Source organism: Lemur catta, chromosome 1, assembly GCF_020740605.2.
Source record: "Lemur catta isolate mLemCat1 chromosome 1, mLemCat1.pri, whole genome shotgun sequence".
Classification (NCBI taxonomy): Eukaryota; Metazoa; Chordata; class Mammalia; order Primates; family Lemuridae; genus Lemur; species Lemur catta.
The window spans coordinates 87503632-87531306 of record NC_059128.1 but is presented as its reverse complement, the minus strand read 5'-3'; the positions used below and the strand labels follow the sequence as shown (position 1 = coordinate 87531306).

At 34.4% G+C, this 27675-nt stretch overlaps 1 protein-coding gene across 3 annotated transcripts in view; it reads left to right on the top strand.

Moving 5' to 3' along the window:
• NEDD4 (NEDD4 E3 ubiquitin protein ligase) overlaps nucleotides 1-27675 on the top strand; it is a 133233-nt gene that overhangs the window by 78906 nt on the left and 26652 nt on the right. For all 3 annotated transcript variants that reach the window (XM_045529783.1, XM_045529773.1, XM_045529794.1), the window contains 4 exons: nucleotides 14766-14816; nucleotides 16220-16281; nucleotides 18707-18809; nucleotides 26119-26285. In XM_045529783.1, coding sequence (XP_045385739.1) covers nucleotides 14766-14816; nucleotides 16220-16281; nucleotides 18707-18809; nucleotides 26119-26285 — 383 coding nt within the window. The remainder of the gene's footprint in view (nucleotides 1-14765; nucleotides 14817-16219; nucleotides 16282-18706; nucleotides 18810-26118; nucleotides 26286-27675) is intronic.

Here is a 27675-nt window from a genome sequence, read left to right as displayed (position 1 = left end):
ATGACTTTTTAATGATGTGTTCTTTTCATGCATTTCCTATTACTGAACTGTTAATTTGGATTCTTAATTGCATATATGATTCTGTTTGTACATATATAAACCAGTTATTATGTTACATATCATGGCACTTTACAGTGTGCCCTTAGATATTCCCACAACAATACAAGGTAGATAATGATAGCTACTTCTTATTGAGCACCAACTATTTCCCAAACAGATTTAAAATTTCCAGTTCATAAAACAGCTCTGTAAAGTTTCCTAAATTTCCTATTTTATTATATTTTCAAAGGAATACAGGTTTTCTAAAGCCTTATTAAATCTTAAAGGCACAATTCTTTGTACTTATACTCACAAATTTTGATTATATATATATTCATGGGAACAAAACTATATCAAGACAAGAGGTACTAAAGGAGGACAAAAATAAATAAGAATTATACAGCAAATTAACAGGAGAAGATAACTAGCAGCTAGAAAGTCCCATATGTGGGCCACAAGCCCCACATAGAATGTGCAATTATTGGTAGTTTTAAAGTTAACTCTTTTGGTTTTTATCCATCATTGAAAATACTGACTCATGAAGATGATCTTATGTCATTGATAGAATCAGCTTGTAGCCATGAAGTGGTAGATTTTTTTCTCTTCAGTTTATAAAGAATTCCAGATATCCCAATACTTAAGATACCAGAGTTTTCACTAATGGCATTGTTTTCATTTAAATGAATTTTATATGTGAAGACATTAAAATAAACACCTTATTTTGTAAAAGCCACTATTATAACTTGGTTTTTATTTTATTCTTGATCTTTAGGAATCGAATCATCTTCTAGCTGTTATCTATGTTTTTGTTTTATGTTTTAAACAAAAGATTACATTTACAAAAGGAAACATATCCTAGGGTGCCCATTTATCTTTATATTGAAATGTTTAGTTGGCCATTGTTGATAGGGTAAAAGCAAAGTAATTCAGCTATTATGGTTTTAATTTCATATAGTTACTCTCTTTGAGACATACATAAAAACTCAATTTTATATGATTCATTTAAGCAACCCAATTTTGTCAGCCTGGTGGGGTTTTTAAAAAGCTTTCTTATAGCTATCCTTCCCTTTACTGAAAGTAATTATGCATTTGGCTCTTAGGATTTTTTTTGTTAGCCTTCTAAAGTTAATTTGGGTTTTACTCTGGAGTATTATTTGTAAATATTATCAAACAGGTGGTAAAACCACTGAAATATATTATGCTGATACCATAATTCTGAAATAAGCCAGTCAAATCTGTTGACTCACTACATATAATTTAAGTTTCCCAAGCTTCAGCAGCTTGCAGGGACCAGTGGAGACAAACTAACAATTTTAACCCAAATTTCACTGACTTATCTTTCCTGTTCACCCAAGATCCCAAGCAACTACAATATGCTCTTCAGTATTTCTGGGTTCCCAAAGGATGGCTCCCACACACTCTTGACAAATCCAGTCCTGTCAAGCAGCATTTCCAGGCACATGCAGTGACAGGATCAGTCACTTTTGGGTACTGCTGCATCCCACTGGTGTGTGGTTCTCCCTTCTTTCCTTATGATGGGTTCTTTCCCCGAAGCATCCTAAAAAAGCTTATCTCAACCTTTCCTCAGGTAGGATGAACCAACCTAGTTAAAAAAAGAAAAAAATGGAATTGTGATTCTGAATACAGTGTGGTAGGGAATCAGTCAGCTCTGGGGATGTGTCTGAATCTCAGAGAAGAGAAGCACTAAGAATAAAATCTTAAAGTCAGAAAGTACTGTTTTACTTAAAAATTTCCTAAAACGCCACTGTCCAATATAGTAGCCATAGCCACATGTGGCCATTGAGGTCTAAATTAAATTACATCAGATTTAACATTCAGAACCTGCTTTGCGCTAGACACATTTCAGATGCTCAATTGCTACATGTGATTGGTGGCACCTGCATGGGACAGCACAGACACAGAACATTTCCATTATTGCAGAAAGTTCTGTCGGACAGGATTCCTCTAGAACATTAGGTTTGCAGCCACAAGGCACTGATGCTCCTGCAACTTTGACAATGCTCCAGTGTAGGAGGAGGAAGGCTCCTACAGCTGCAGTATTTGGTGCTTGTGGCTGAAGAAGTGGAGCCGAATCCCAATAGCCTTATTTTTCTCCACTGGTACCTGCCTTAATGTTTAAGCAAGAAAAATATTGGTTTTAAAGGGATCCATTGAGTTCTTATTTTCTTAAACAACAGTAACCCACTTCCCTTCTTTTTTTTTTTTTTCTTGTTTTCATTGATACATTATATTCTTCAGTAAAAATTACATGAGTTTTTTACCCTGGGGGAAATTTTAAAAGCTGTTTATAGATCAGCTAAACTTACATTTGATCAGAAAACCAGGTAATGAAATTATAAGCATAATCAATTTCTAATTCTGACTTTTAAAAAAAAAACTAAGAAAAGGTTATTCATTTCAAAAAGTAAAAATTGTTAGAGAAAATATTTTTTTCTGCCACTACCTAAAGTAGTCTCATACCAAGGTTTACAAAAAAGAGAGAGAGAGAGAAGAAGAAGAAAAGCTACTTTGGGAATTGTTTGATAATTATTTTGTTTGTTTAGAAATATTCTTTGGCCTTATGTACAATCTTTATACCCACTTGTGTTCATTGCACTGAGAATAAATCTTTGTTTTCATAGATTACTGTGCATGATTTGTGCTTAATATTATTTGTTGATGATTAGGGAAATGACTATTGAAAATATAACAAACATATTTTGCTTTTAAAATGTCTTTTGTTGTGAAATACAAAGAGTAGAAGACATTATCCCAATGTTTTGATGGGGCAATCTAGGCAAGGAAGACAAAGAACATATAGATAAGATGGTTTGAAATTATTAAAGGATCAAAGAGTTGAATAGCTTCAGCTTTGATAAATCCTGAATTATTGACAGTGTTCTCTACACCTACTAATGCTAGTGCTGTTTAATACACAGAAAAAAAATTTAGTATGAAGTTCAGTAGTTTATAAATTTCAGATTCAGTAACCTTTAAAGATGATTATAACTGGAATCTGGAACAATAAATCTAACAACCTAATGATGAGCTAAATAATGACTTCCTATATGTGCAGTATGTTGCTGGGCCTTTCACCACGTGGAAGAACTTAGGAATTGTTTTTAACCTTCCTTTTAAACATTGTTTAAACATTCTTATATGTAAACTATTAAATGGGGTAGTTTTATTTGAATCTAAATCCACTTGAGTTGTGCATTTCACCTCTCATGGATGTATTTTAATTTGGAGGTAGTATCAATAGAATTAGGGTTTAATATTATGGAACTTGAACAATAGAGATTCATGTAAAATATTCTGATGTGTCAAACTTTACCAACTCTGTACGGATTCCAAGTGCTGGATTCCACATGCCAAGGATGGGAGTGTGGCTCATGGCCACTAGAGGGCAGGAGAGGGCAGGAACAGCTGGGGACAGCCAGGGACAAATGTGTAGGGGAAAACTTGGGCCTCTTTTTAAGGAAGACAACTTCCCACAACTTGAAGAAAGCATAGTTCAGTCCCTGCAGCAGGAAAGCCAAGAAATGATCTGGGAGCATAAGACATAGTCAGAGCTGTGAAAAACATGGGCAGGGAATCAATAATCCAGTGTCAGGCCCAAACATTACCAGTTACCAAACTGGTGGCAGAAAGCTGAAGTCAAGGCCAGGTTGAAGAAGGAAGTCAGATAGCAGGGATTTGAGCAGGTCATTTAACCCTTATGATTATTGCTCCAACTCTGTTGAACATACTGACCCTTTGGAAAAGGGCAAATGGGACTTAAAAGGTCTAGTGCCGGAAAAGTCAAGGGAAATCTGATATCATCTACTTCTGACACTGTAGCATTTCCTGTCACAATTCCTGATTTATTTTCTTGATGCTAGAACCATTACTATTTTCTTCCTGGTAAATTCCCTCCATGTCATAGAGTACTTCCTCAGGTCTACATAGCTAGTTTTTACAAAGGAGGGATTAATTGAGACAGAGATGATATAGCACCACGAAGTCATGCCATTTTAATTTTAAAAAAAAACTAATTTAGAATTTATCTCTCAGTATTACATATCTATAAAGACAAGACACACTGGGATATAACAAAGAATAAAAATTTTCCTTCATCCCTGTCTTGTATACATCCATAGAATTTTGTACTTTTCCTTTATAATTTTTACACATGATTTAGTTATATGTGCATATTTGTCAACCATGCAAGACTGTAGGCTCCATGATATCAGAAACGTCCTTCCACACTTAGCACAAAGTCTGGCTATAGAAGCCTGTCACTAACATTTGTTGACCTGAAGGAATTTACCATGTAGTTGGAGTGGAAGAGAACTATAATACAGATGTTAAAGTAGATACAAGGTGAAGGAGAATTACAGAGTAGGAAATTAGCAATTTAGTCTCATCAGGAAAATTTTCATTAAAATGGCATTGAGCTGGGCCTCATAAGCAGACAGGATTTATACAGGCAGAGATGAGAAAGAAACTTTCCAGGAAGAGGGTGCAGAGTGAGTTTGAGAGGGCAAAATATAGGATTTTTTTCAGCTCTTAGGGAGGCTTATATTAACAGATAAGGCTGCAAAGTGGATTGGAAAAACAAACGCAGAGGGCCTAGAATCCCAGGCTAAGGAATGTATGGCTTTTCCTCTGGGCTAGTATTTTTGAAATGTGTTCCTCACCAGTCTACAAGATACCTCATATAAAACCTATCCCATCAACAAATAAGTTTGTATAATGCCACGTGCTGTATCTTGGAATATCACAATGCACAGTGGTAAATCTAACTTCTTAAAGTCCTGCAGGAAATAAACTTTTGATCTTGGTTTAACCAAGTATCCCAATTATATGACCATGTTTAGATGTCCTGCTCATTTATCGTCAGCTGTGAACAATCATTGTTTACTCTTCCTGGTTTTCTCCAAGAATTGAATAGAGTGGTGGTTCTCAAGGTGAGAACTTGCAAGAACTGCAAATTCTCAGGCCGCATCCCAGATCTAACGAATCAGAAATTCTGGCCTAGTGATCTGTCTTTAAAAAGCCTACCAGGTGATTCTGACACACACTCAAGTCTAACCTGAATCTTGCAACTCTAGATTAGGTTGGAAGCAGAAGCTTCCGTTTATCCACTTCAAGTGATGGTCTTCCGTTTACCCATTTTAAAGTTCATCTTTTCTCAGTTGCTTGTTTTTAAATTAAATATCTGAGATTTTTTACAGCTCCACGCTTTGGTTTCTTAGAATTGAAGTCACTGCATCTTCTGCAACAGTGGCAGCCATCTACGAATTTAGTTTCTCATTTAAAAATGCAGAGATAATTCTCCAGAGAATATTAGCTTCCATCTCTTCAAAAGTTTACCTTTTCCTTTCCTTAGCAGTTTGGCAGATATTTCTAGAAAGAAAGCATTAATATGATTTATTAGAAAGCTCAGAATCTCTTTGACTATTTTCAATTAAGAGTTGAATACTTTTCTTTCTGAAAGGAAAAGCTTTATCCATTTTATCAGTATCTAGCTGTGGGCATTTCCTGGTTAAATTATAACTTTACACATTTAGTCCTCCTGTTATTTTCCTTTGTTTAGAAATATCAATTTGAAACAATGAGATGAGCCCCTCCCCTTTTTAGAGATGGAAGGAAAGTTGAAATAAATGCAAAACCTTTTTCTCACTTTTTATAGTCATCTAGTTTAGGAACTTACAATATGAAATTGCTTTTAAAAGTGTTGGATATATTAAATTTTAACTTTGAAAGTAATTACAAAGTCCTTTTCATATTCGATACACCACCTCTCATTCCTGTTACCCTTTCTCTGCTTCAGATTCCTTCTTTTCTGTAACACATTAAGAAACGGTTTATATTTTTAAATCCTCACAGTAAATTACAAATGAAACTTTAAAGCATGTAAAGATAAACTTGTCAAGGTAAATATCATCTGTTTTCACAAGTCAGTGATAATTGAAAAGTGGAGAACTCCAAAGAAACTGAAATTCAGAGGAAGATAATTCAAACTGAAACTGATTTAGAGAGTGGTCTCTCCTGACTCCCACCCTACCCCAGTCTATTAGGTAAAAATCTCTTTAAAGATGTGAGGGTTGCTAAGGGCTGTAGAATTTTCAAGTAGTGTGAAGCTATTGTCAAAGAACAAAATACAGTCATCTCTTGGTGCTGCTGGAGAGAGGGGGGATTGGTACCAGGTCCCCTGTAGCTACTAAAATAGGCAATGCTCAAGTCCCTTAAATAAAATGGTATAATATTTGTATATAACCTATATTATATAAATAGATTTTGTACTGTATTTTTTTGTATTATTTTTCATTGTTTTCTTTTCAAATATTTTCCATCCCTGTTTGGTTGAATCCACAGATGTAAAACCTGTGGATACAGAGGGCTGACTGTACAGTTTGTGTCTTATAGTCAATTCTACCAGATAGGCTGGGCGCTGAGCAAATCACAAGCTTGGGACATTGAATGTCACTTTATGCAAAGATACCCAGTTTATATAGCACTATGATTTTATAGCACACATCAGATTAAACTGTTTAACCTATGCCATTTCACCCTTGGCATACTAAAAAGATTAAATCAATAAATCTTGAACTTCTAGAAAAATGTTTAAAATAAGCAGGTCTTAGTATACAGCAAGTTAATAAGTAAGTAGGAAAGCAGAAGCTATACAAATGCAATTTGATTTAATAAAATTGGCTTACCTTAGAAAACAGTTAAATTTACAATGGTTTTAATAATCTTTTTTTCTATCTATCTATATTTAGTATGTAGTATGAGTCCATGTAGTATGGATTGGATTTTGAGAGGAAGGGTGTTCATTCATTCATTTAAAGACAGGGTTTTGCTCTGTTGTCCAGACTGGAGTGGAGTACAGTGGTATGTTCATATAGCTCACTGCAACCTCCAACTCCTGGCCTCAAGCAATCCTCCCACCTCAGCCTCCTAAGTAGCTAGGCACACATGCTACAATGGCTGGCCAATTTTTTTTTTAAAGACAAAAATCTCACTATGTTGCCCAGGCTGGTCTTAAACTCCTGGGCTCAAGCAATCCTCCCACCTTGGTCTCCCAAAATGCTGGGATGATAGGCCTGAGCCACCATGCTTGGCCAGGATATTCATTTAAAATAATGGTTTTTATAAAATCTGCAAGCAGAAAATATATGCTTGCTTTATTTTCAAAATACTATAAATGATCCATTATATGAATTCTCCTTATTTTTCTTAGAGAGTCACATGTGTGAGTATCCTCTTTGTCAAAATATCTACTTTTTTTTTTTTTTTGAGACAAAAAGTCTTGCACTGTCACCCCACGTAGAGTGCAGTGGCGTCATCATAGCTCACTGCAACCTCAAACTCTTGGGCTCAAGCGACCCTCTTGCCTCAGCCTCCTGAGTACCTGGAACTACAGGTGTGTACCACAGCACCCAGCTAATTTTTTTATTTTTAGTAGATATTGGGGTGGCAGTTGGCTCTTGCTCAGGCTGGTCTCAAACTTCTGGCCTCAAGCAAGCTTCCTGCCTCAGCCTCCAGAGTGCTAGGATTATAGGTGTGAACCACTGCACCTGGCCCTCAAAATATCTTTTTATGTGTCCAAATCAAGAAAACATTTAACCTCTTAGAAGAATGAAAGTTTAAAGTCCACCTTAAAGAGGTTCTTAGACAATTTCAGTTTTAGTGTTTCAACTTCAGAATTTTTAACTCTGGTCTTTTATGATCTCTGAAATATCTCTTGATCTCTTAGCTTAATTTAAGTAATATGGTTAATTATGGCTATATGTTTGTTCAATTTCTCTTCTTACTGTCTGTACAGTTCTTTTTTTTCTTGAGAATTAGATGATCTATACAGAGAAATCATGACATTTGCACATAAAGGATTTGAATACAGCTCTGGGAAGACAATAGTTATTGGCAATAATTAAAATATTCATACAAATGCAAGCCTCTTGATCTTGAATCTTTGATCTTGATCTTATCTTTGAGAAAAAAGGTAACTTAAACTTCTATATACTTTTTGGCTCACTCAGAATGTTTCCTTCTGTAGCAGCCAATCCGTCATTGAGACTTGTTTCTATTTCAGATTAGTTTACTTTAGTCTTTCTCATTTCACAAAATAAAAATTATCTTGGCTATATATGCAAAATGCAAAATGATAAATACCAGTTTATTGATTGAGGTATTGTTTATAATGGCAAAAGATTAGAAACAATCTAAATGTCTGCCAGTAGGAAACTAGTTAAATAAATTTTGTTATTCCTTATAATGGCATGCCATACAACCATTAAGAAGGTAAAGCATCTCTATAGGTACTTGATATTCGGACAAAGTATTAGAGACAATGTTGATGCATAACAGTATGTCAAAGAAAACTCTTGACAGGATACTCAGACGCAAAAAAAAAAAATAACAGCTATTGCTTCTTGTAAGGACAGAGGGTAGAATTAGATCACCGGAGGCTAGGAACTCTTTTGTTTCCTTTTTAATTTTGTGCCCTGTGTATGTGTTACTATGTTCTAAAATTACTTTTAAAAATCAGTTAGTAAAGTGCTGATAGCTAAGTCTGAAAACTGAAAAACCATAAACTATATTATATTTAATGTTCGTGTATAAAATTCATTTTCACTGATTAAAAAGGATGATTGAAACAAAAAGTTTGGCATTACAGCAGAAAACTTGGGCTATATTTTTGAGTTCTGGTCGTGAAGAAGTGATTCTTCCTTTAATAATTTTTTATACAATAGATTTACCTTGGGAAATTATTTGTAATTCAGACTTACTGTAAACTCTTTTTAAAGAAAGGATTCTGCAAAGCTGTGACACTTTAACTTAACTGTTTTTAAAATTCTGATTTTTTCTTGCATTGGATTCTCTTAAAGCAGAACATTCAGCCACTATTTATCCTTATCAAAGTTAATAAGAGTTTGTTCTCCTAAAATTAGAGCTCTATAGTTCTAATTAAAATTTTGACAAAAGTAGCAATTTGACTTTTTTAATGTACTAAAAATTGTTTTAAGAAGCTGAAATTAATGTCATTAAAATATTAGAAAAAGTATTATTTACTGACTAAACTGTGCCCAGTACAGATGGTCCTGTTTAAAATCACCTGGTGTTCTAAATTCTTTTTCAGATTTTCAGGCATTCTTAAATTACTTATATTTTACCAAATGCAAATTTGTTTTATGAAGTAGGCTGCATTGCACTTCAAATATAGGAAATAACTCTTGCAAAGAAATGCTTGATATTCAGAATTTGGAACAATATTGGTTGGCTAGGGAAATATTAATGAACATCACAGACTGACTTGCTTTCATAGGAATGAGTTTAAAACTATTCCTTTTCCTTTGTAAATGGAAAAAGAACCTCTAATTGTCCTATATTTGTAGCAACCATATGTCCCAGACTTGCCAGGGTAGTTCCCGGTTTCATATTCTCTGACTCCTTCTCAGACCATGCATATTGATTTTTAGTTTGGAAACTTTGTTCATTCTTCAAATATCGAAAACACAGTTATTTGAAATCATTTCATTTTATATAGAAGAAACTCATTTGAGATCATTTGCTTTAAAGAAGGAAGATAACATATTGCAAGAAATATTTAAATTGTATTTTTATACACCAGAGGTACTTGAGACAAGGAAATTCTCACTATGTGGGATTTTCGTTCTGTACTTTTGTTCACAAAGACAATTGATGAACAAGGAACATGGAGCAATAAAAACAGATGATGTCTTAGAGAGATGGGTTGGGATATGTTTCTTTCCTTCAGTAACCAGCACTGCCTCTCCAATGGGGACTGAAGCTGTAGAAAAGATTTATAAGTTCAGAGATTTTAAGAAGTAGTCCTTGACTCTCCATAATGTATAACATTCCAATATTTATTGGAAGATTTTTATTCATGCAGAGCTATTAACTAGTGGACATAACTTTGGGGTGAGCAGAGAGAATTAGTCATTTTATTGGAAGACTTCCAGGTTTCAATATCTATAGGGTTTTTTCCACTGGGTTGCTTCGTTGTTCCATACAGGAGTCTTCTTTCCCAGGAAGAGTATATTTGTCTGCCAGTATTCTAGGAGCCAAGTGAAAAAGGCACTGGAGTGGGGAGGGTACTTACTGTTTAGTATTAGGACTTTCACTTACTCCCTCATGTCTCTCAGCTGTCATCTGCTCTTCCAGTCTTCCTGTTTTGTTTCTTCTCTAATTCATGTAAACGGAATCAGATAGCATGTACTCTTCTGTGTCTTCTTTTTTTCATTAAACTTTTCTTTGAGATTCATCTATATTGTTTTGTGTATCAGTCCATTTCTTTTCATTGCTGAGTAATTCTAGTAAATGCATATACTGCTAAAGGACATTTGAGTTGTTTCCAGTTTGAGCTCTTAGGAATGAAATTCTATAAACATTCTTGAACAAGAATTTTAGTGGATATTTGTTTTTATTTTTCTTGGGAAAATAGCAAGGAATACAATTTCTTGGTCATAGAGTAAGAGAGTTGTGATTGCTCCACATTCTGACCAATATGAGTTATTGTCAGACTTTTTGATTTTAGCTATTCTTGGGGGTTTGAAGTGGTACTGCATTATGATTTTAATTTGCATTTCCCTGATGACTAATAGTGGTTAGCATCTTTTCATGTACTATTGCCCATGCACTTATCTTCTTGTTTGAAATATCTGTTCAAGCCTTATGCCCATTTTAATTGGGTAGTTTTTCTCTTTGTTATTGATTCATATTTTTGATTTATAGGAATTCTTTATGAAATGACCCCTTTATTATAATGAAATGTCCCTTTTTATTTGTGGCTGTACTCCTTATAATGGAGTCTAATTTGTCTAATATTATTATAGCCACTCCTGGTTTCTTATACTTGCCATATACTTGATGTATCTTTTTTCAAACCTTTAATTTCAATTTATCTGTGTATTTATATTTAAAGTTCATATCTTGAGCCCAGAGGCAATGAGCACCTTGAAGACAGATCTTGGTATCTAAATACCATTCTTCAATAAAATTTATCAGGGTTCTTTGGAGACATGACTGATTGTAGGGCAGGGATAAGGAAAATACAAGCTGAACTTAGAACATCTTGTGTTCCAAAAAGTAAAGAAGTGCTCAGAAAACAATGAGGACATATCACCTGTAATCCTAGCACTCTGGGAGGTCAAGGCAGAAGGATCACTTGAGGTCAGGAGTTCAAGACCAGCCTGAGCAAGAGCGAGACCCCATCTCTACTAAAAAATAGAAAGAAATTAACCAGACAACTAAAAATATATAGAAAAAATTAGCCGGACATGGTGATACATGCCTGTAGTCCCAGCTACTCGGGAGGCTGAAGCAGTTGGATTGCTTGAGCCCAGGAGTTTGAGGTTGCTGTGAGCTAAGCCGACACCATGGCACTCTAGCCCAGGCAATCCAGAATGAGACTGTCTCAAAAAAATAAAAAAATAAAAATAATAATAATGAGGACATATCAAAAATATACGAGGAATAACTGAAAGTGACTCCCAATGACCAGACCTGGGACAATTTAAATAACAAAGTAAATGACAGGAATGGATTATATCTCATAAGATAAAATAAATTTCAATGCATCTGTGCTAATATAAATAAGTAATTGACTATGTAAATGAGGGCAAGTGGGAAGAACTCCAATTAATTAATATAAAAGGAATGATGGAAATGGCAGAAATAGAAAGTCACCATTTGGCAAGCACCACAGTAATAATTATTGCAAGGAAGAATCATCAATGAATGCTAAAGCTTATGGGCAAAAGTATGATAAGAAATGGGATATTTACACAGCCTTGAAGTATTTTCCCACCAGATACTATTAATTAAAAGGAGGAAGATATTAAGAAGAGAAACCTGGCAGACAGCAGCTTACCCAGATGGTCATAGTTAATATCATCAGTAACGGGACAAATTGGCATCATGTGCCTCCTGATATGATGCACTGAGGGCACAAACATCACTTCTTTTTTCTTTTTAGAGATGGGGTCTCACTCTGTCACCCAGGCTCGAGTGCAAAGGCACAATCATAGCTCACTGCAGCCTCATACTCCTGGGTGCAAACAATCCTCCTACCTCAGCCTCTTGAGTAGCTGAGACTACAGGCCTGTGCCATCTTGCCCGGTCACAACCATCACTTTTATGATATTCTCACAAAAAAAAATGCATAATCTAAATTCAACCATGAACAAATATTAGACATACCCAAATTGAGGGATGTTCTATAACTAGCCAGTACTCTTCAGAAATGTGAAGATTATGAAGAGCAAAAAAAGACTAAGGTACTTTCTAGATTAAAAGAAACTAAGGAGACAGGACAATTAAATGCAATGTGTGATTCTGGATTGGATCCTGGACTAAAATTAGTGGGACAATTGGTAAAATGTGAGTAAGGTTTTGATCATTATACTATGGACATGTAAGATATTAACATGTGGGTAGCGGGTAAGAAGTATATGAGAATTCTTAGCATGATTTTTGTAATTTTTTATAAATATGAAATCATTTTAAAATGAAAAGTGAGAAAATGAATAAAGATTTAGTAAAAATATTTTTAAATAATAATAGATAGGTGTCTTTTGTAGGCAACATACAGTTAGGTCTTACATTTTTATTCAGTTTGACAATCTCTATCTTTAACTGAAATATTTAGTTTGTCATAACTTATCTGGTTGGGTTTAGTTCTTAAAATGTGCTGTTTATTTCTGTTCGTCCTGTTTTTTGTGTCTCTGTTTCTCTTTCCCTGCCTTATTTTGGATTAGTTGAATATTTTGTGATACTTCATTTTAATTCTTCCCTTGGCTTTTTAGCTCTGCCATCAATTAATGATTAACATATATCAGTCATAGCACTTCATATAAACTGTAAGAGTCTTAAACAATAGGGATTCATTTACTCCACCTGTCTGTTGTGCAATGTTGCCATTTGTATTACATCTACATATGTTTTAAAACCATAATGTAGGGATATAATTTTTTTCTGTAAATAACAATTTGTTGTTTAAGTGATTAAGAAGGTCCTTTGTAAAAAACAAAAATTTACCCACCTATTTACCATTTTTTGGTGCTTTTCCTTCCTCCATTTAGATCTGAATTTCCATCTGGTACCACTTATCCTCAGCCTGTTGAATAACTTCCTCTAGCATATCTTGTAATGCCAGCAATTTGTCTGCTGATAACAAATTATCTTAGCTTCACTTATCCAAAATTCTCTTTATTTTCTTTTCCTTTTTGATGGATATTTTTGTTAGATACAGAATTTCAGGTAATTTTTTTCTTTCAGCACTTAATAGACATTATTCAGTTGTCTTCTGGCTTCCATTGTTTTTGATGAGAAGTCAGCCATCCATTTGTTCCTTTGTGTGTAATGTGTTGTTTTTATCTGCTGCTTTCATGATTTTCTCCTTATCTTTTGTTTTCAGCATTTAATAATAATGTGCCTACCCATGTTTTCTTTATATTTATCCTGCTTCAGTTCACTGATTTAGTCTGAGCTTGTGTTTTTCCAAATGTGGAAAAATGTTGGCTGTTTTTATTTTTCTGCCCTATCACCCCCCTCTTTCTAGGACCCCAGTTACACGTATATGAGACTGCTCAAAAATTTTCCACAAGTCTTCTTTATTTTTCATGTAGGACAAATTCTGTTGATGTATCTTTAAGTTCATGAAACTTTTCTCCAGTCATCTTCAAGCACAAATTAAACCCATCCACTGATTTTTATTTCATATATTGCATTTTTTAGCTCTGAAACATACATTTCATTCATTTTTATAGTTTCCATTTCACTGCTGAGATTCTCCATCTGTTCATTCATGATGTTCTAATTTTTCTTTTAAGTCCTTGAATATCTTTAAAATAGCTGTTTTAATTTCTCTGCTTATTTCAAGATCTGGGTCATCTTGTAGTTGGTTTCTATTAATTACTTTTTCTCTTGATACTGGGTCATATTTTCCATTTATTTGCATGTCTAATAATTTTCCATTGTATATTGGACAATGTACATAGTATGTAACAGAGACAATGAATTTTGTTACCTTTCCCTGAAGAGTATCGATTTTTTTTCCTAATAAGTTAATTTAGCTGAACTCCAAATTCTATCTTCCCCTTGGTGAACATCAACTGAATGCTGTGTTTAATCCTTTCGGCCTTCCAGCTGTTGTCTTTCACTTGTGCAACTGAGGGTTAAACTAGGGATTTGGATAGAGTTTCTGTATAGATTTAGAGGGACCCTTATGGCTTCTTCCTTTCTGGGATTTTTCTTCTCGCTGGCCAGATACGCTGTGATCCCCAGACTAGGTCTTCTGACTCCTCAAGCCAGTGATATTGCTGATTTCTGCTTAAATTCTAAATGCTCCACACAATATGGACTGTGGATTATTGCCAGGGGAAAAGATATATACTGACTCCTACTTAGTGCAATTTCTTTTTTCAAGGATTGACTTCCTCTATTTTCTGCTTGTTCTTGGTCACTCTATTGTGCTTTCAAAATAGTTGTTTTTATATTTTGTCAGAGTATATAATCATTATCTGAAAGATTAATCTGATATATGTTAATCTGCCATTACCAGAAATTGTACCACATTACTTTTTTTTTCCATTGGCGCTGTATAGGATTAAACAAAAAACTTACATATTTTTTGTGAATGATGGCACTATCTCATCAAAATCTTCTAAAGGAATTAAGCATATTACTAATTTTCTTTTTTCTTCTTTCTTTTACAGACAAGAGATGATTTCCTCGGTCAAGTGGATGTTCCACTTTATCCATTACCGGTTGGTATAGGTGTCTATTATTTTGCTTTTTGTGTTTATTCTTTTTAATTTAATAGTTACATATACATAATATAGTTAATATAAATATTCAATTTATTAAATATATACTGCTTTTATTTCTCAAGTATATTATTTTCTAAAAACTCATCTCAGTTTTCCATTTCAATTTGCTGTTTAAGATTTCCTTACATGAACCCCAGTGAGAAATAGAATGCCACTGAAATGTGTTGGCATTATGAAAGCATTGTGCAAGGAAGATCAGTTGGGAAATCTTCTGCTGAATAACCAGAGTGGGGAGAGCCTAGGCTCACAGAAGGAAACTGAGATAGTTTACAACAATATAAATGTAAAACACTGAGAATCTGCACTACGCGTTTAGCAATGGAGGAAAACCGATTCAGGAAACATTTCAGAATAAAACATTATTGGATCAAGTGTCTGACATGGAGGTTGGAAAAATAAAGAAAAAGTAAGGATGATACAAGTTGAACTTAGAAGATAAGGGTGGCATCTCATGTGGAAAAGTGAGGAAGAAAGACATTTTGAAATATAAGAAATTTATTTTTGGACATATTGAATTTCAATAGAAAATAGGGAAAGTGAAGGTTTAAAGTAGACAGGTGACAGAGACATAAAAGTGAATTATGTAGGGAAAAGGGACTAGAGGTAACAGCAGAATCTCTGACAATGTTGGGCTGTCCTGATAAGAGAGAGGAAAGCAGAGGGCCAGCTGTGAACCCCAGTCAGCGTGGGTGGATCAGGGGAGTAGGAAAAGACAGAGGAGTGAGACAGGAAAAGAAACAGTGTCACAAGAATTTAAGGAAAAAGTTTCAAGACAGAATGGGGTAGTTAACGATGCAAAACAGCAGAGAAGGATAATGAAAACAGACAAAGCACTACTGAACTTTTTAAAAGAGAAAACATTCTTTTAAATCAGTCTTTTATTTATTGGCTTTCTACAGTCTTTAGAGATCATAAGCTTTCAATAACATATTTAATCCAGTCTTACTTTCCAGGTGGTTTACTTGTTTGTTTTCCTAGAATTGTCTCTATGCTCTAACCAAACCAACCTGCTGACTTGTACATATTCTGTATTCTTTTGGGGTGCCAATGTACTAACCACTCTACACTGTGCTTCCACTGCTGCTCTTCTGCCCTCCTTTTGGCTCCACAACCTACCTGCACAGCTAGTTTTAGACTGAGTTGTGATGCTGGCTGTAATTCCTATTGTGCAGCAAAATGAAAGCACTGTCAAGTTACTAATTGTAACCTTTAATAAACTAAAGGTACTTTTCCCTAATTTCTAACTTCAATTGTGCCTTAGCATAGTTCATGAATATTCTTGAAAAGTACATGTTTTTGGTGTTATAGATATATCTTGAAAACCCACTGTTTTATTCTAGACAGAAAATCCAAGAATGGAGAGACCATATACGTTTAAGGATTTTGTTCTTCACCCAAGAAGGTCAGTACATATAAAATAATAGCATATGAAGTTTTTTAGCTCTTTACTATACCTTACAGTAGCCTCTTTGAAAAATCAGATTTAAGCCTTTGTAAATAAGCTACTTCTAAATATTATATTATTATCTTTTTAAAAGCGTTATTGTTATTTCTGATTAAGAAGTGCTATAGGCACATTGCAAAAAATTCTGAAAATATAGAAAAGTGATCATACCCCTTTGGAATAGATTTATGCTCCTAATATTTATCAGACTAGAAGGCTAAAATTTGTCTTTATTTTATATTTATTTTATATCTTGAAGCTTATATAATTTTGTCATACTGTACTTTAAAAAATCAAAAGCATCAATTCATCTGAAGCCAGTATCTGAGTTAGACATGTACAAATTCGATTTCAGAAAAATCTATCTACATTTTGAATACTTTATAGGAAAAAGTATTTAAGAAGACTCAAATATTTAGAGAAAATAACATGAGAGAAGACTGGAATTTAAAACCCAAATAGCATACCTAAAATTTCATTTTCCTAAACTGAATTACTTGATTTTTGTCAGAATTTTAAAATTTAAGCTGTAAATAAAACTCCTTTTGATCTTCTGTACCACATCATCAAATTAAATCTAGTCAAAACATGTGTGTGGATATACTGTCAAAAAGGTCAGAGTAAAGCAGAGAAAGGACATCTGTGAAAACAGTAGTATTTGTCTTGTTTCTTAAACTACAAAATGCATTTGAAAAATGTATTATTGGAACTTAGTAAAATTTTTTATTTAAAAATGATTTTTAAAAATTACTCTTTGTAAAATAAATAGCAAAACAAAAAAGTGCTCACTGTGTTAATGTTTATTCTCTATAAAAGAAGTCACATATTTCATTTTCATAGCAATCTGGAATGCAAATCTCTTTTCTTCCTTTAATTTTAAACTGATTGTGACATCTCCCTACCAAGAATAACTAAATAAATATTTTTTCTTATTTGATTGCTCTAGTAGCCTGCTTTTCAGTTTGTCCAATGCTTTCTAGTGTCCTTATCTTTAAAAAATACAATTTATTTCTTTTGTCTGCATTGGATATTATTGCAAGTGCAGAAAAAACTTTATGCAGATAGAAAATGTGCTACTTTCCTAGTTTTGTTTGAGTTCTATTAAGTCAAAACCCCCAGGCTTATATTCTAGTTGGAAAGACATGAAACATATAATGGTAGAGAAACTTTTGAACAATACATTATCTGAGCATATTTTCTATACCATCTTTTGTAGCAACAAGTCAGTGTTCACACCCTTATAAATATAAAGACAGAAGCCACATTAGTAGCTTTGGAAATAAGTATTGGGGATTTTACTGACTCAGGAAATTTGCCAAATTCCTGAGAACTAAATAGAGAACAACAACTAAAAAGATTAAGGGAGGCATGGGGGTGGACAGTAGGTCATCTCTTGAAGACAGAATAAAAGGATTAGGACTCTTGTATAGAAGGACAAAGGGTAATTGTTACATATCTGACATCTGTAAAAATCACCAAAAAAAAAAAATCTATATGGATAGTTAGGACAAGCAAGGATTTTTAAAGTAAATCTTAGGATGTTAGAATTGGTGGAGGCAATAGATAGAATTAAGCCTTAAATTAGAAGCTTATGAAGGACAGGTTTTTAAAAAGATTTAACATATTACTACAGTGGGCAGCAACCTTTAGCTTAGATACCTCATTATTTAAAGAGGAGATACAATATGAAAATAGATTAGATAAATTAATGTGTGACAGATTCAAACAGCTGTCAAAGAAAGGTAACAGTTTCAGACAGTTACCAGGCCTTGCTGTCCACTTTTATGTCACCTAATACAGTATGTTCAGATTAGTGTCCCTAAAGCACATCTCTGAGGATGGTTTTCTCTATCCCAAAAACTCTCAGTGGCTTCCCAACGTGTGCAAGACAAAGTCTAAAAAGTTCTCTTATTTTGCATAACCTCATCATCTGGACTAGTCCTGCTTCCTACACTCCGCTTTACGTATCCTATAATCCAGCCAAACTCAGCTACTGCCATTTCCTTAATTACACGCCACATTTCCCATCTGTTTCCTTGTTTTTGTTCCTTTCTCCACTCATGCCTTTCCCTCCACTGCCACAGATCAAAATGCTCCCCAATCTTCTAGCCCCAGCTCAAATGCCAACTTCTTAAAGTTCTCTCTGATCTTTCACTTAAATTTTCTTAGCATCTTGTTTATAGCATAACAATTATTTATTTGTGTGTGTTTCTTTTTTCTCCACCACCTACACCTTCTCCTAGATGTCTTCCATACTGGAGCTTATCTTTGAATCTCCCCTAATAGATCCCCTTGTAGCTAGTGGGTGTTCAATAACTCTTGTTAAATGAGTGCTTTCTTTCTAGTGTTAAAGTTTTATGAATAATTGTTTTCTTTCCTACAGTCACAAATCAAGAGTTAAAGGTTATCTGAGATTAAAAATGACTTATTTACCTAAAACCAGTGGCTCAGAAGAAGAGAACGCAGAACAGGCTGAGGAATTAGAGGTGAGATGTTATAAATATTTGGTCAAACTGAGAAAAAAAATCTAATTCCTTATTTTTACTATAGTCTGAAGAAAGATAACTTTATTCAGTGAAGTTAATGTGTGCAATAAAAATTATTTACCTGGACATTTATTTCACCTAAGCATTCATTAACAATGTCTTTCCTCTAAGGATAGTTCTGTAGAATGGATGGCAGTTATTGATGGCCTTCTTGAGGTTAGGGAGTAAAGAATACAATGTTTATAAATGAAAACACTTACTGTAATTAGGTCATTAACTGTTTCTAGTTTTTCAAAGTTTTCTAAACTATGTCATGTTCTCCATTAAAGTAAGAACACAATTTAGTATTTGGAAGTTAAATGTATGGGCATTTTGAAAGGACTTCACTAATTAGGAACTCTCTCATGAAATGGAATTCCTGTTACTTTTCCTATTATTGTGGGGGGGTGGCTCATAGAAAAGAGGGGGAATGAGAAAAAGAGAGGGAGAGAATTCAAGTGATCTAATAAAAAGCCATATTTATTTGGGGTGAGTAGAATTTAACAATTTTTATGTCTGACAGAATAGTCCAGGTCAAGTGTTTGGGTAGAGCTACATTGCATCTGAGGCGAATGAAGAGGAGGCAGAGAGTATGTATTTGGGATAGAATCGGATAGGGATTTGTGGGGGTTTTTTATTTTTTATTTTTTTATTTCAAGATATTATGGGGGTACAAATGTTTTTGGTTACATGGATCGTTTTTGTAATGCTTAAGTCAGGGCTATAAGTGTGCCCATCACCGAGATAGTGTTCATTGTACCCATTATGTAGTTTTTTGCCCATCCCCTCTTCCCTCCACCCCCACACCCCCGCTTGATTTCCACTGAGTTTTACTTCCCTCTATGCACTTGTGTGCTCATAGGTTAGTTCCAGTTTAATAGCAAGTACATCTGGTGTGTGTTTTTCCATTCTTTATATACTTCACTTAGGATAATGGTCTCCAGTTCCATCCAAGTTGTTGCACAAAGCATTAAGTCATCCTTCTTCGTGGCTGAGTAGTACTCCACAATATACATACACCACATTTTTTTAATCCATCCACTCATGAATTGATGGACACTTGGGTTGATTCCACATCTTTGCAATTGTGAATTGTGCTGCAATAAACATGCCAGTATAGCTGTCTTTTTGATAAAATGGCTTCTTTTCATTTGAGTAAATACCTAGTAGTAGAATTGCCGGATTGAATGGTAGGTCTCCTTTTATTAATAGTACTTTGAGATATTTCCATACTGTTTTCCATAGAGGCTGAACTAATTTGCAGTCCCACCAACAATGTATATGCATTCCTTTCTCTCTGCATCCACACCAGCATCTATTGTTTTTGGACTTTTTAATATTAATAAAAGCCATTCTAATTGGAGTAAGGTGATATCTCATTGTGGTTTTAATTTGTATTTCCCTGATGATTAGTGACATTGAGCATTTTTTTCATGTTTATTGGCCATTTGTCTATCTTCTTTTGGAAAGCTTCTGTTCATGTCTTTTGCCCACTTTTTAATGAGGTTGTTTATTTTTTTCTTTTGATTTGGTTGAGTTCTTTGTAGATTTCTTGTTATTAGCCCTTTATTGGATGTATAGCTTGTGAATGTTTTCTCCTATTCTGTAGGTTATCTGTTTGCTCTGTTGACTATTTTCTTAGCTGTATAGAAGCTTTTTAATTTAATTAAGTCCTATTTATTTATTTTTGTTGTTGCTGTGATTACCATTGGGGTCTTTTTCATAATTTCTTTGCCTAGGTCAATATCTAGGAGAATTTTTCCTACATTTTCTTCTAGAATTCTTATGGTTTCATGCCTTACATTTAAGTCTTTTATCCATTTTGAATTAATTTTTGTGAGTGGTGAGAGATACAGATTCTGTTTCAATCTTCTGCATGTGGCTATCCAACTTTGCCAGCACCGTTTATTTATTTATTTATTTATTTTTTGAGACAGAGTCTCGAGGTGTTGCCCGGGCTAGAGTGAGTGCCATGGCGTCAGCCTAGCTCACAGCAACCTCAAACTCCTGGGCTTAAGTGATCCTACTGCCTCAGCCTCCCCAGTAGCTGGGACTACAGGCATGCGCCACCATGCCCAGCTAATTTTTTCTCTCTATATATATTTATTTTAGTTGGCCAGATAATTTCTATTTTTAGTAGAGACGGGGTCTCGCTCTTGCTGAGGCTGGTCTTGAACTCCTGACCTCGAGCAATCCACCCACCTCGGCCTCCCTGAGTGCTAGGATTACAGGCGTGAGCCACCACACCCGGCCAGCACCATTTATTGAATAGGGCTTCTTTTCCCCAGTGTATATTGTTGTCTGCTTTGTCAAAGATTAGTTGGCTGTATGTGGACAGTTTTATATATGGGTTCTCTGTTCTGTTCCATTGGTCTATGCCTCTATTTTTGTGCCAATACCATGCTGTTTTGGTTTCTATAGCCTTGTAGTATAGTTTGAAGTCTGATAATATGATGCCTCCAGATTTCTTCTTTTTGCTTAAGATTGCTTTGGCTATTCAGGCTCTTTTCTGATTCCAAACAAACTGTAGAATTATTTTTTCTAGATCTGTGAAATATGATGTTAGTGTTTTGATGGAGATTACATTGAATCTGTAAATCACTTTGGGCAGTATGGACATTTTAACAATGTTGATTCTATTGATTTGTAAGTATGATATGTTTTGGGGGACTGGAATTTCAGCTGCAAGCTCTGCTACAGTCAGACCCTGTGTGAATTGCTGAACTTTTCTGAACCTCGGGTTCTTCATTTGCAGAGTGACACAGTTGCAGCAGATGCTCCTGGGTTTTTTTTCAGCAGGAAAAATTATAATTTGAAAAGGGGGCAAGAAATACCTGCTCTTTGAGGTTCCCTTTGAAGGCACATTATCAAAAAGTTTTATCGTTTATTGAACAACGCTTAAAAGCACACAGCGCATGGCACCAAATTGCTTTGGAAGATTCTTTTTTTGGGTGCCTTCCTCAACCTTCTTGCCTCTTTGAGGGTCTGCTTAGGTCTCCATAAGAACAGTGAAGCTGAGGGACCTTCCCAAGGGCTAGCATCTACTTCACGTGCTCACATGCCTTGAGAAAGAAAGCTCTTGAACAAGCGGTGAATTTGCAACAAAGCTTTCTAGAATTTTTTCGTTTTTTTAAGGAATAGACCCTGGATGAATCTGGAAATTTTTTAAATGCACTAATGCTATTTTGCTTTGTGAGAGAATCTATAATAATAGAACTTTCTCCCTTCAAATCACAAGTATAGGTAGCCTTAGTTAGGTGATCAAAGAACTTATTATCCTCTCTTAATTCTATATTCACTTATTTCATTAACTTTTTTTCTTATTTGTTTTTCTCTGACTTTTTATATAATAATCATTTTTAAAGTGTCAAAGATATTTATTTCTTAGAAGTTTCTCTACCTGCCTTTTTGGTACTCTAGGGTATCTTGCATAATGGAATTCTGTTTGAAATGAAGGATGTCTGGTGTAAAGAAAGAGAATTCTTTATTTAGTAACTTAAAAAAAATTTAACAGCATTTCATTATTTAGTAACCTGCTCCAAGTTTTGCCCACATGCACGTATCATAGGACCTCATTCACAGTTCGGTTTGTGTGGGGAGAACTGCTTCACTTCATTTTGTGGTTTCACATCTCAATGTTTGAACTCCCTCAGAACGCACCTTATAATTTCAGGCGATGTAAGCGTGTAGGAGTTTATTTATGAAAGGCCCTAGGAATTCAAACAGATGAATCTGTGCTTATTTACCTTCTGTGTAGCTAATGACCAGAGAACTCTTGCCTTTGACATCTAGTTTGTGACTGAATATATAAAATTCTACTATTTAAGGAAAACAATTGTAATTTTGAAAAGAAGCTCACTCTTAGGCAGTTTTTATTCCTTAGTCAAGTATGGCTATGGTAGATAATTATATAACGTTTGATTTTTGTACCTTTTGTAACTTCAGGGTTAGTTACATGTATTTTACAAAATTAACATATAAAATGTTTTATCTCTGAGTGGTTTCTTTCTGACCCTCTTTCACTCAGTTTCATTGTGGGCAATTGCATATTAGTTTTGAGGTTAGTAATTAAGTGAGGTTCGCTGATAGAGAATTATTTTGTAAAGAATAGTAGCTCATATGTATTTAATAGGGAGGTATTCTATCCAAAAAAAATAAAAACTCAGTCTTTCTAAACAGTGTTCAATTATACAACTTTACCCTCAAACTTGAAACAGGTTTTTTTAAAGGGCCCTTAATTAAATTAATTTTTTCTTTCTCTCCTTGAATTTACTTGGGTAACATAAATACAATAAGCAGATCATTTTATTTTTTTACTTTTTATTTTTTTTGAGACAGAGTCTCGCTCTGTTGCCCTGGCTAGAGTGAGTGCCATGGCGTCAGCCTAGCTCACAGCAACCTCCCACTCCTGGGCTTAAGCGATCCTCCTGCCTCAGCCTCTCGAGTAGCTGGGACTACAGGCATGCGCCACCATGCCCAGCTAATTTTTTCTATATATATTTTAGTTAGCCAGATAATTTTCTTTCTATTTTTAGTAGAGACGGGGGTCTTGCTCTTGCTCAGGCTGGTCTCGAACTCCTGACCTCGAGCGATCCACCCACCTCGGCCTCCCAGAGTGCTAGGATTACAGGCGTGAGCCACTGCGCCCAGCCCAATAAGCAGATCTTTAAGAGAAAGCTTCAAGAAGCTTTTAAAGAAATATTCTTTTGGTACCATTTTCCTAGCTCTGGATATTTTTATAATACTTTACAGCTGTAATAAGAACCCTTTTATTAATAAATTTTATTATTTCATAGGAAAGTAATCAATGATCATATTCAACCAAAAAATCTTAAATTAATATTTCATTCTTTTATCAAAAGAGTGAAATATAAAAATTCAGTTCACATGCTTTTGAAATTGAGACCAGGGAAATAAAATCTGACTCAATATGTGCAAGACTAATTTTAGATATGCTGGATCCTATATAATGATCATTTAAGGGAAAGGAAAGAGAGAAGGAAGATAAACATAGATGCAAAAACAAAGCAAGAGGATAGAGGGAAAGGAGAGAATGGAATTTGTGCAATAAAAAGAAAAAACAAAATTAAAGAGTTCAGAGAAGAGGTAAAAAGAAAAAAGAAGAAAAAGAAAGGGTGTCAATTTTATTTCTCATCCAGATCTCTTTTCCCAAAATAATTGTTTCTGTCTTCTTCCCCAGCCCCTCACCTTCTGTTCTGCCAGCCTACAGCCGCCCCCCGCTCCCTCCCGGAGCTAGTCAGAACAGACCAGCCTTGCTGCGGAAACCGCTATCCTTTTCTCCCTCCTACCAAAAAATATTCCTTTCCTTCCCAGCTCTTTTCCCTTGACCCCTCATTTTCAGGCCCAGCCTTCCAGCATAGAGAAATACTCTTCCGTCTGCTAAGCTGTCACCTGCCTGGCACACGGTGGTCATTCACCACTGGTCTCCAAGGCCTTAGAACAGAAACTCTGTGTATATTAAAGAAATTATATTTTGTCTATTATCATAGCACCAAAAATGTTTCCTAGTTTGGCATTTGTCTTTTTTATGTTATTTAGTAGTTTTGGCCATGTACAAATTTGGGGGTTTTGTAATCAAATTGATGGATCTTCTCTTTTATGACTTCTGGGTATAGCGTTATAATTAATAGATTCCCACTCTTAAAATATATTTTTAAAATTTCTCAAAGTTTGTTCTGATACTTTCTGGTTTGACTTCTTAACATTTAAATATTACTCCATCTGTAACTTATCCTAGTGCAAGGTATGAAGTAGGAATATAAATATTTCCCAAATAGATACCCATTTTCTAAGTAACCTGCCTATTTTCCCACAGATTTGAAATGTCTTTATCATATACTAAATTCCTATAAATTGAGTCTCTTTCTGAGCTTTATGATCTATTGAGCTGTCTCTCTATGTGTGCACCAGTGCCACACAGGAATTGTTGTAATTTATAATGTTTTATCTGGTAGGGCTAATCTTCATTCCTTGCTGTTTTTTAGAATTGGGTTAGTTATTCTTCCACGTTTGTGTTTCTATTTGAAGTTGAGAATTGGCTTGTATCCTTATTTTTAAAAATTCATAAAGTAGCTTGATTGGAATCTTGGCACATTTATAGATTAATTTGGGAAGAATTGACACCTTTGTGAGATTGAGTCCTCCTAGCCAAGATAATATTATGTTTTTTCATTTATTTAGGTCTTCTTTTATGTCTGTTTAGGACCATTTTAAAGTTCCTTCACTAGTTTATTTCAGTCTCTAATGCTTTCCTAACCATATCAGTATGTAGGAGAATCTTTTACCTACTAACTTTTCTGTTAAGAGGTTTCTTGTGCAATAGCATTAACTCTTGCTACCCTTTTCAATTATTTCCTTACTTTAATTACCTTAGCTAAGTCTTTGTAGTCTCAGAGAAACCAAACTTCCAATACATTGTTTTTTATCTTTCTTTGGCTATTTTATGACTTTACCAAAATGCCTTGCCTTGATCCAGAGCAGAAAGAGAAAAATCAAACAAGAGAATTATAATGAATTTTCAATCACTAAAGAGTTCACTGTAGCAATTATTTCTAAATCACTTGCCCTTCCCTGTCATGCCTCTAGGTATGTGACCTTTATCTAATGATTTTTTTTTCATGTCTCGGATAGTTATTGATTTCCACCATAAGCAAGGTGCTTTCTCTGTGAAAAAGACAATGGCCAATGACACCATCCCTGTCCTTTATTCAGTTGCTAATAATTTAGAGAATGGCCTAAGATTACACTAGTACTTTAAACTAGGCTTCCCAATTTCTCAGTGCTTTCCAAGTTTGCATTGTTGTTTATATAAAAGATTTTTTGGTCCCTTTTTCTATATGTTTTTTAAATTTTAGTTTTAATTGACAAATATTAATTGTATATATTTACATGGTATAATGTGATGTTTTGATATGTGTTTATAATGCAAAATGATTCAATCAGGCTAATTAAATCCATCACCTCACATACTTATTTTGTGTGTGTGAAAATTTAAAATAGATTTATTTTAAAACTTTTTTTGAAAATTTAAAGACAATTTCAAACAAAATTTAAATGGTTATTTTGCAAAGCAGTCTTCCTTATCATAAAATATTCATATGATGGTCTGAAAAGTTGATGATGTGCTAATTCTATGCATAATTTCTGGAGCTGGATATAATAAATCTCCTTTAAAATTTGTTTTAGCATATAACTTATAAGGTTAAAAAAACTCAAGAACAAACTTAATTGTTAACATCCTGTTTTTCAGCCTGGCTGGGTTGTTTTGGACCAACCAGATGCTGCTTGCCATTTGCAGCAGCAACAAGAACCTTCTCCTCTACCTCCAGGATGGGAAGAGAGGCAGGATGTCCTTGGAAGGACCTACTATGTAAACCATGAATCTAGAAGAACACAATGGAAAAGACCAACCCCTCAGTATGTGCTGATGGCTTTCACGTTTGTAATCTGGATACATTTTGACTAATTTGCATTTTGAGTCATGTCTCAAATGGATTCATAACAGTATAGGTATCCATAAACTGAAAGACTACCCAGATTTTTATGGCCCAGGGTTTAAAAAATACTACCTGAGCTGTTTCTTTTTTTAAAATGATTTAATAATACTCAAATTATTTGAATCACAGATGCTACTCTTTTAATTGTTTCTTAATTTTAATAAATTTTGAATTATTACATAGCCACAAATGGTACATTTTTCTCTTTAGACTGATTTAGAAAATCTTGGAGACTTTTTATAGTTTGTTGTTAAAATATAATAAAATGTTAATTTCTACAGTACCTTATTTTTTAAATATAAATTATTTGTAAAATATAAAGGATCAACAATAAGGGTCTTACATTAAACACCCGTTTGACAATCTGGTCAATGTATGTATAACTTCCAACGTGCACAGATCAAGGGCAGAATGACCTTTGACATATTCTAATTTATGCCTCCTCGGTGATATTTTTCTTTTGCCATCATCGGACAGTATATACATTTGTAAATTCTCCCATTATTCATATTTATTGTTAAATTGTCCTCCATTTCTCCTTCTCTATAGTCTTATGAAGTTTTTCTTTAGTCTTCTACCGTTTGATATGTGCTTATAATTTTTTTACTCGTCCATTAGCCTCCTAATTTCTGGCTTTGATATTTTGTATCTGCTATATGCCAAACACTTTCATAGATATTTTCTGTTCTTAAATCCTTCCAAAAAGTCAGCAATCCAAGTTCTTCATGGCACAAAGGCACCAAGCTTTGTGGAATGACATACAGGTTCCAGAACTAAAGACACTATAAAATTCTGCAAAATTGCCCTATTGCATACCTCAGTATTATGGCAAGCCTGACTTGAGCAGAATCACATTTCTTTCACTATGGCTAATGTCATTTTCAGGTAGCCAAAATCAAATATTCAGGGAGAAAAAAATGAGGTATTCCCTTAGAACCATCTGTCAAAATTATGTTTTCTTCAGCTACAGTACAGTAAGCACTGGTCTTCTGACTATCTTGGGCTCTTATGGCATTAAATAAATTAATAATAACTTTGTATATCTAAACAAAATTCTTGATCTGGTAGTCCAATTATATTAACTGCAAATAACTGTAGTAATATAACTTATAAATGACTGGGGTAAGGGTGTTCAATCTGATTTACTGTAGGTTTTCTAAACTCAGACAGTCCTTTGCTGTTATCCTTGTTCACTCCAGGCCCATAACTGGATATGATAAAAAACAAGTGTCATTTAATCCCTAAACTATTAAGCTTTTAATTCTAGAATCCTGACACTCTCTGTCATTCTGCCCTCTGCATTCATGCAT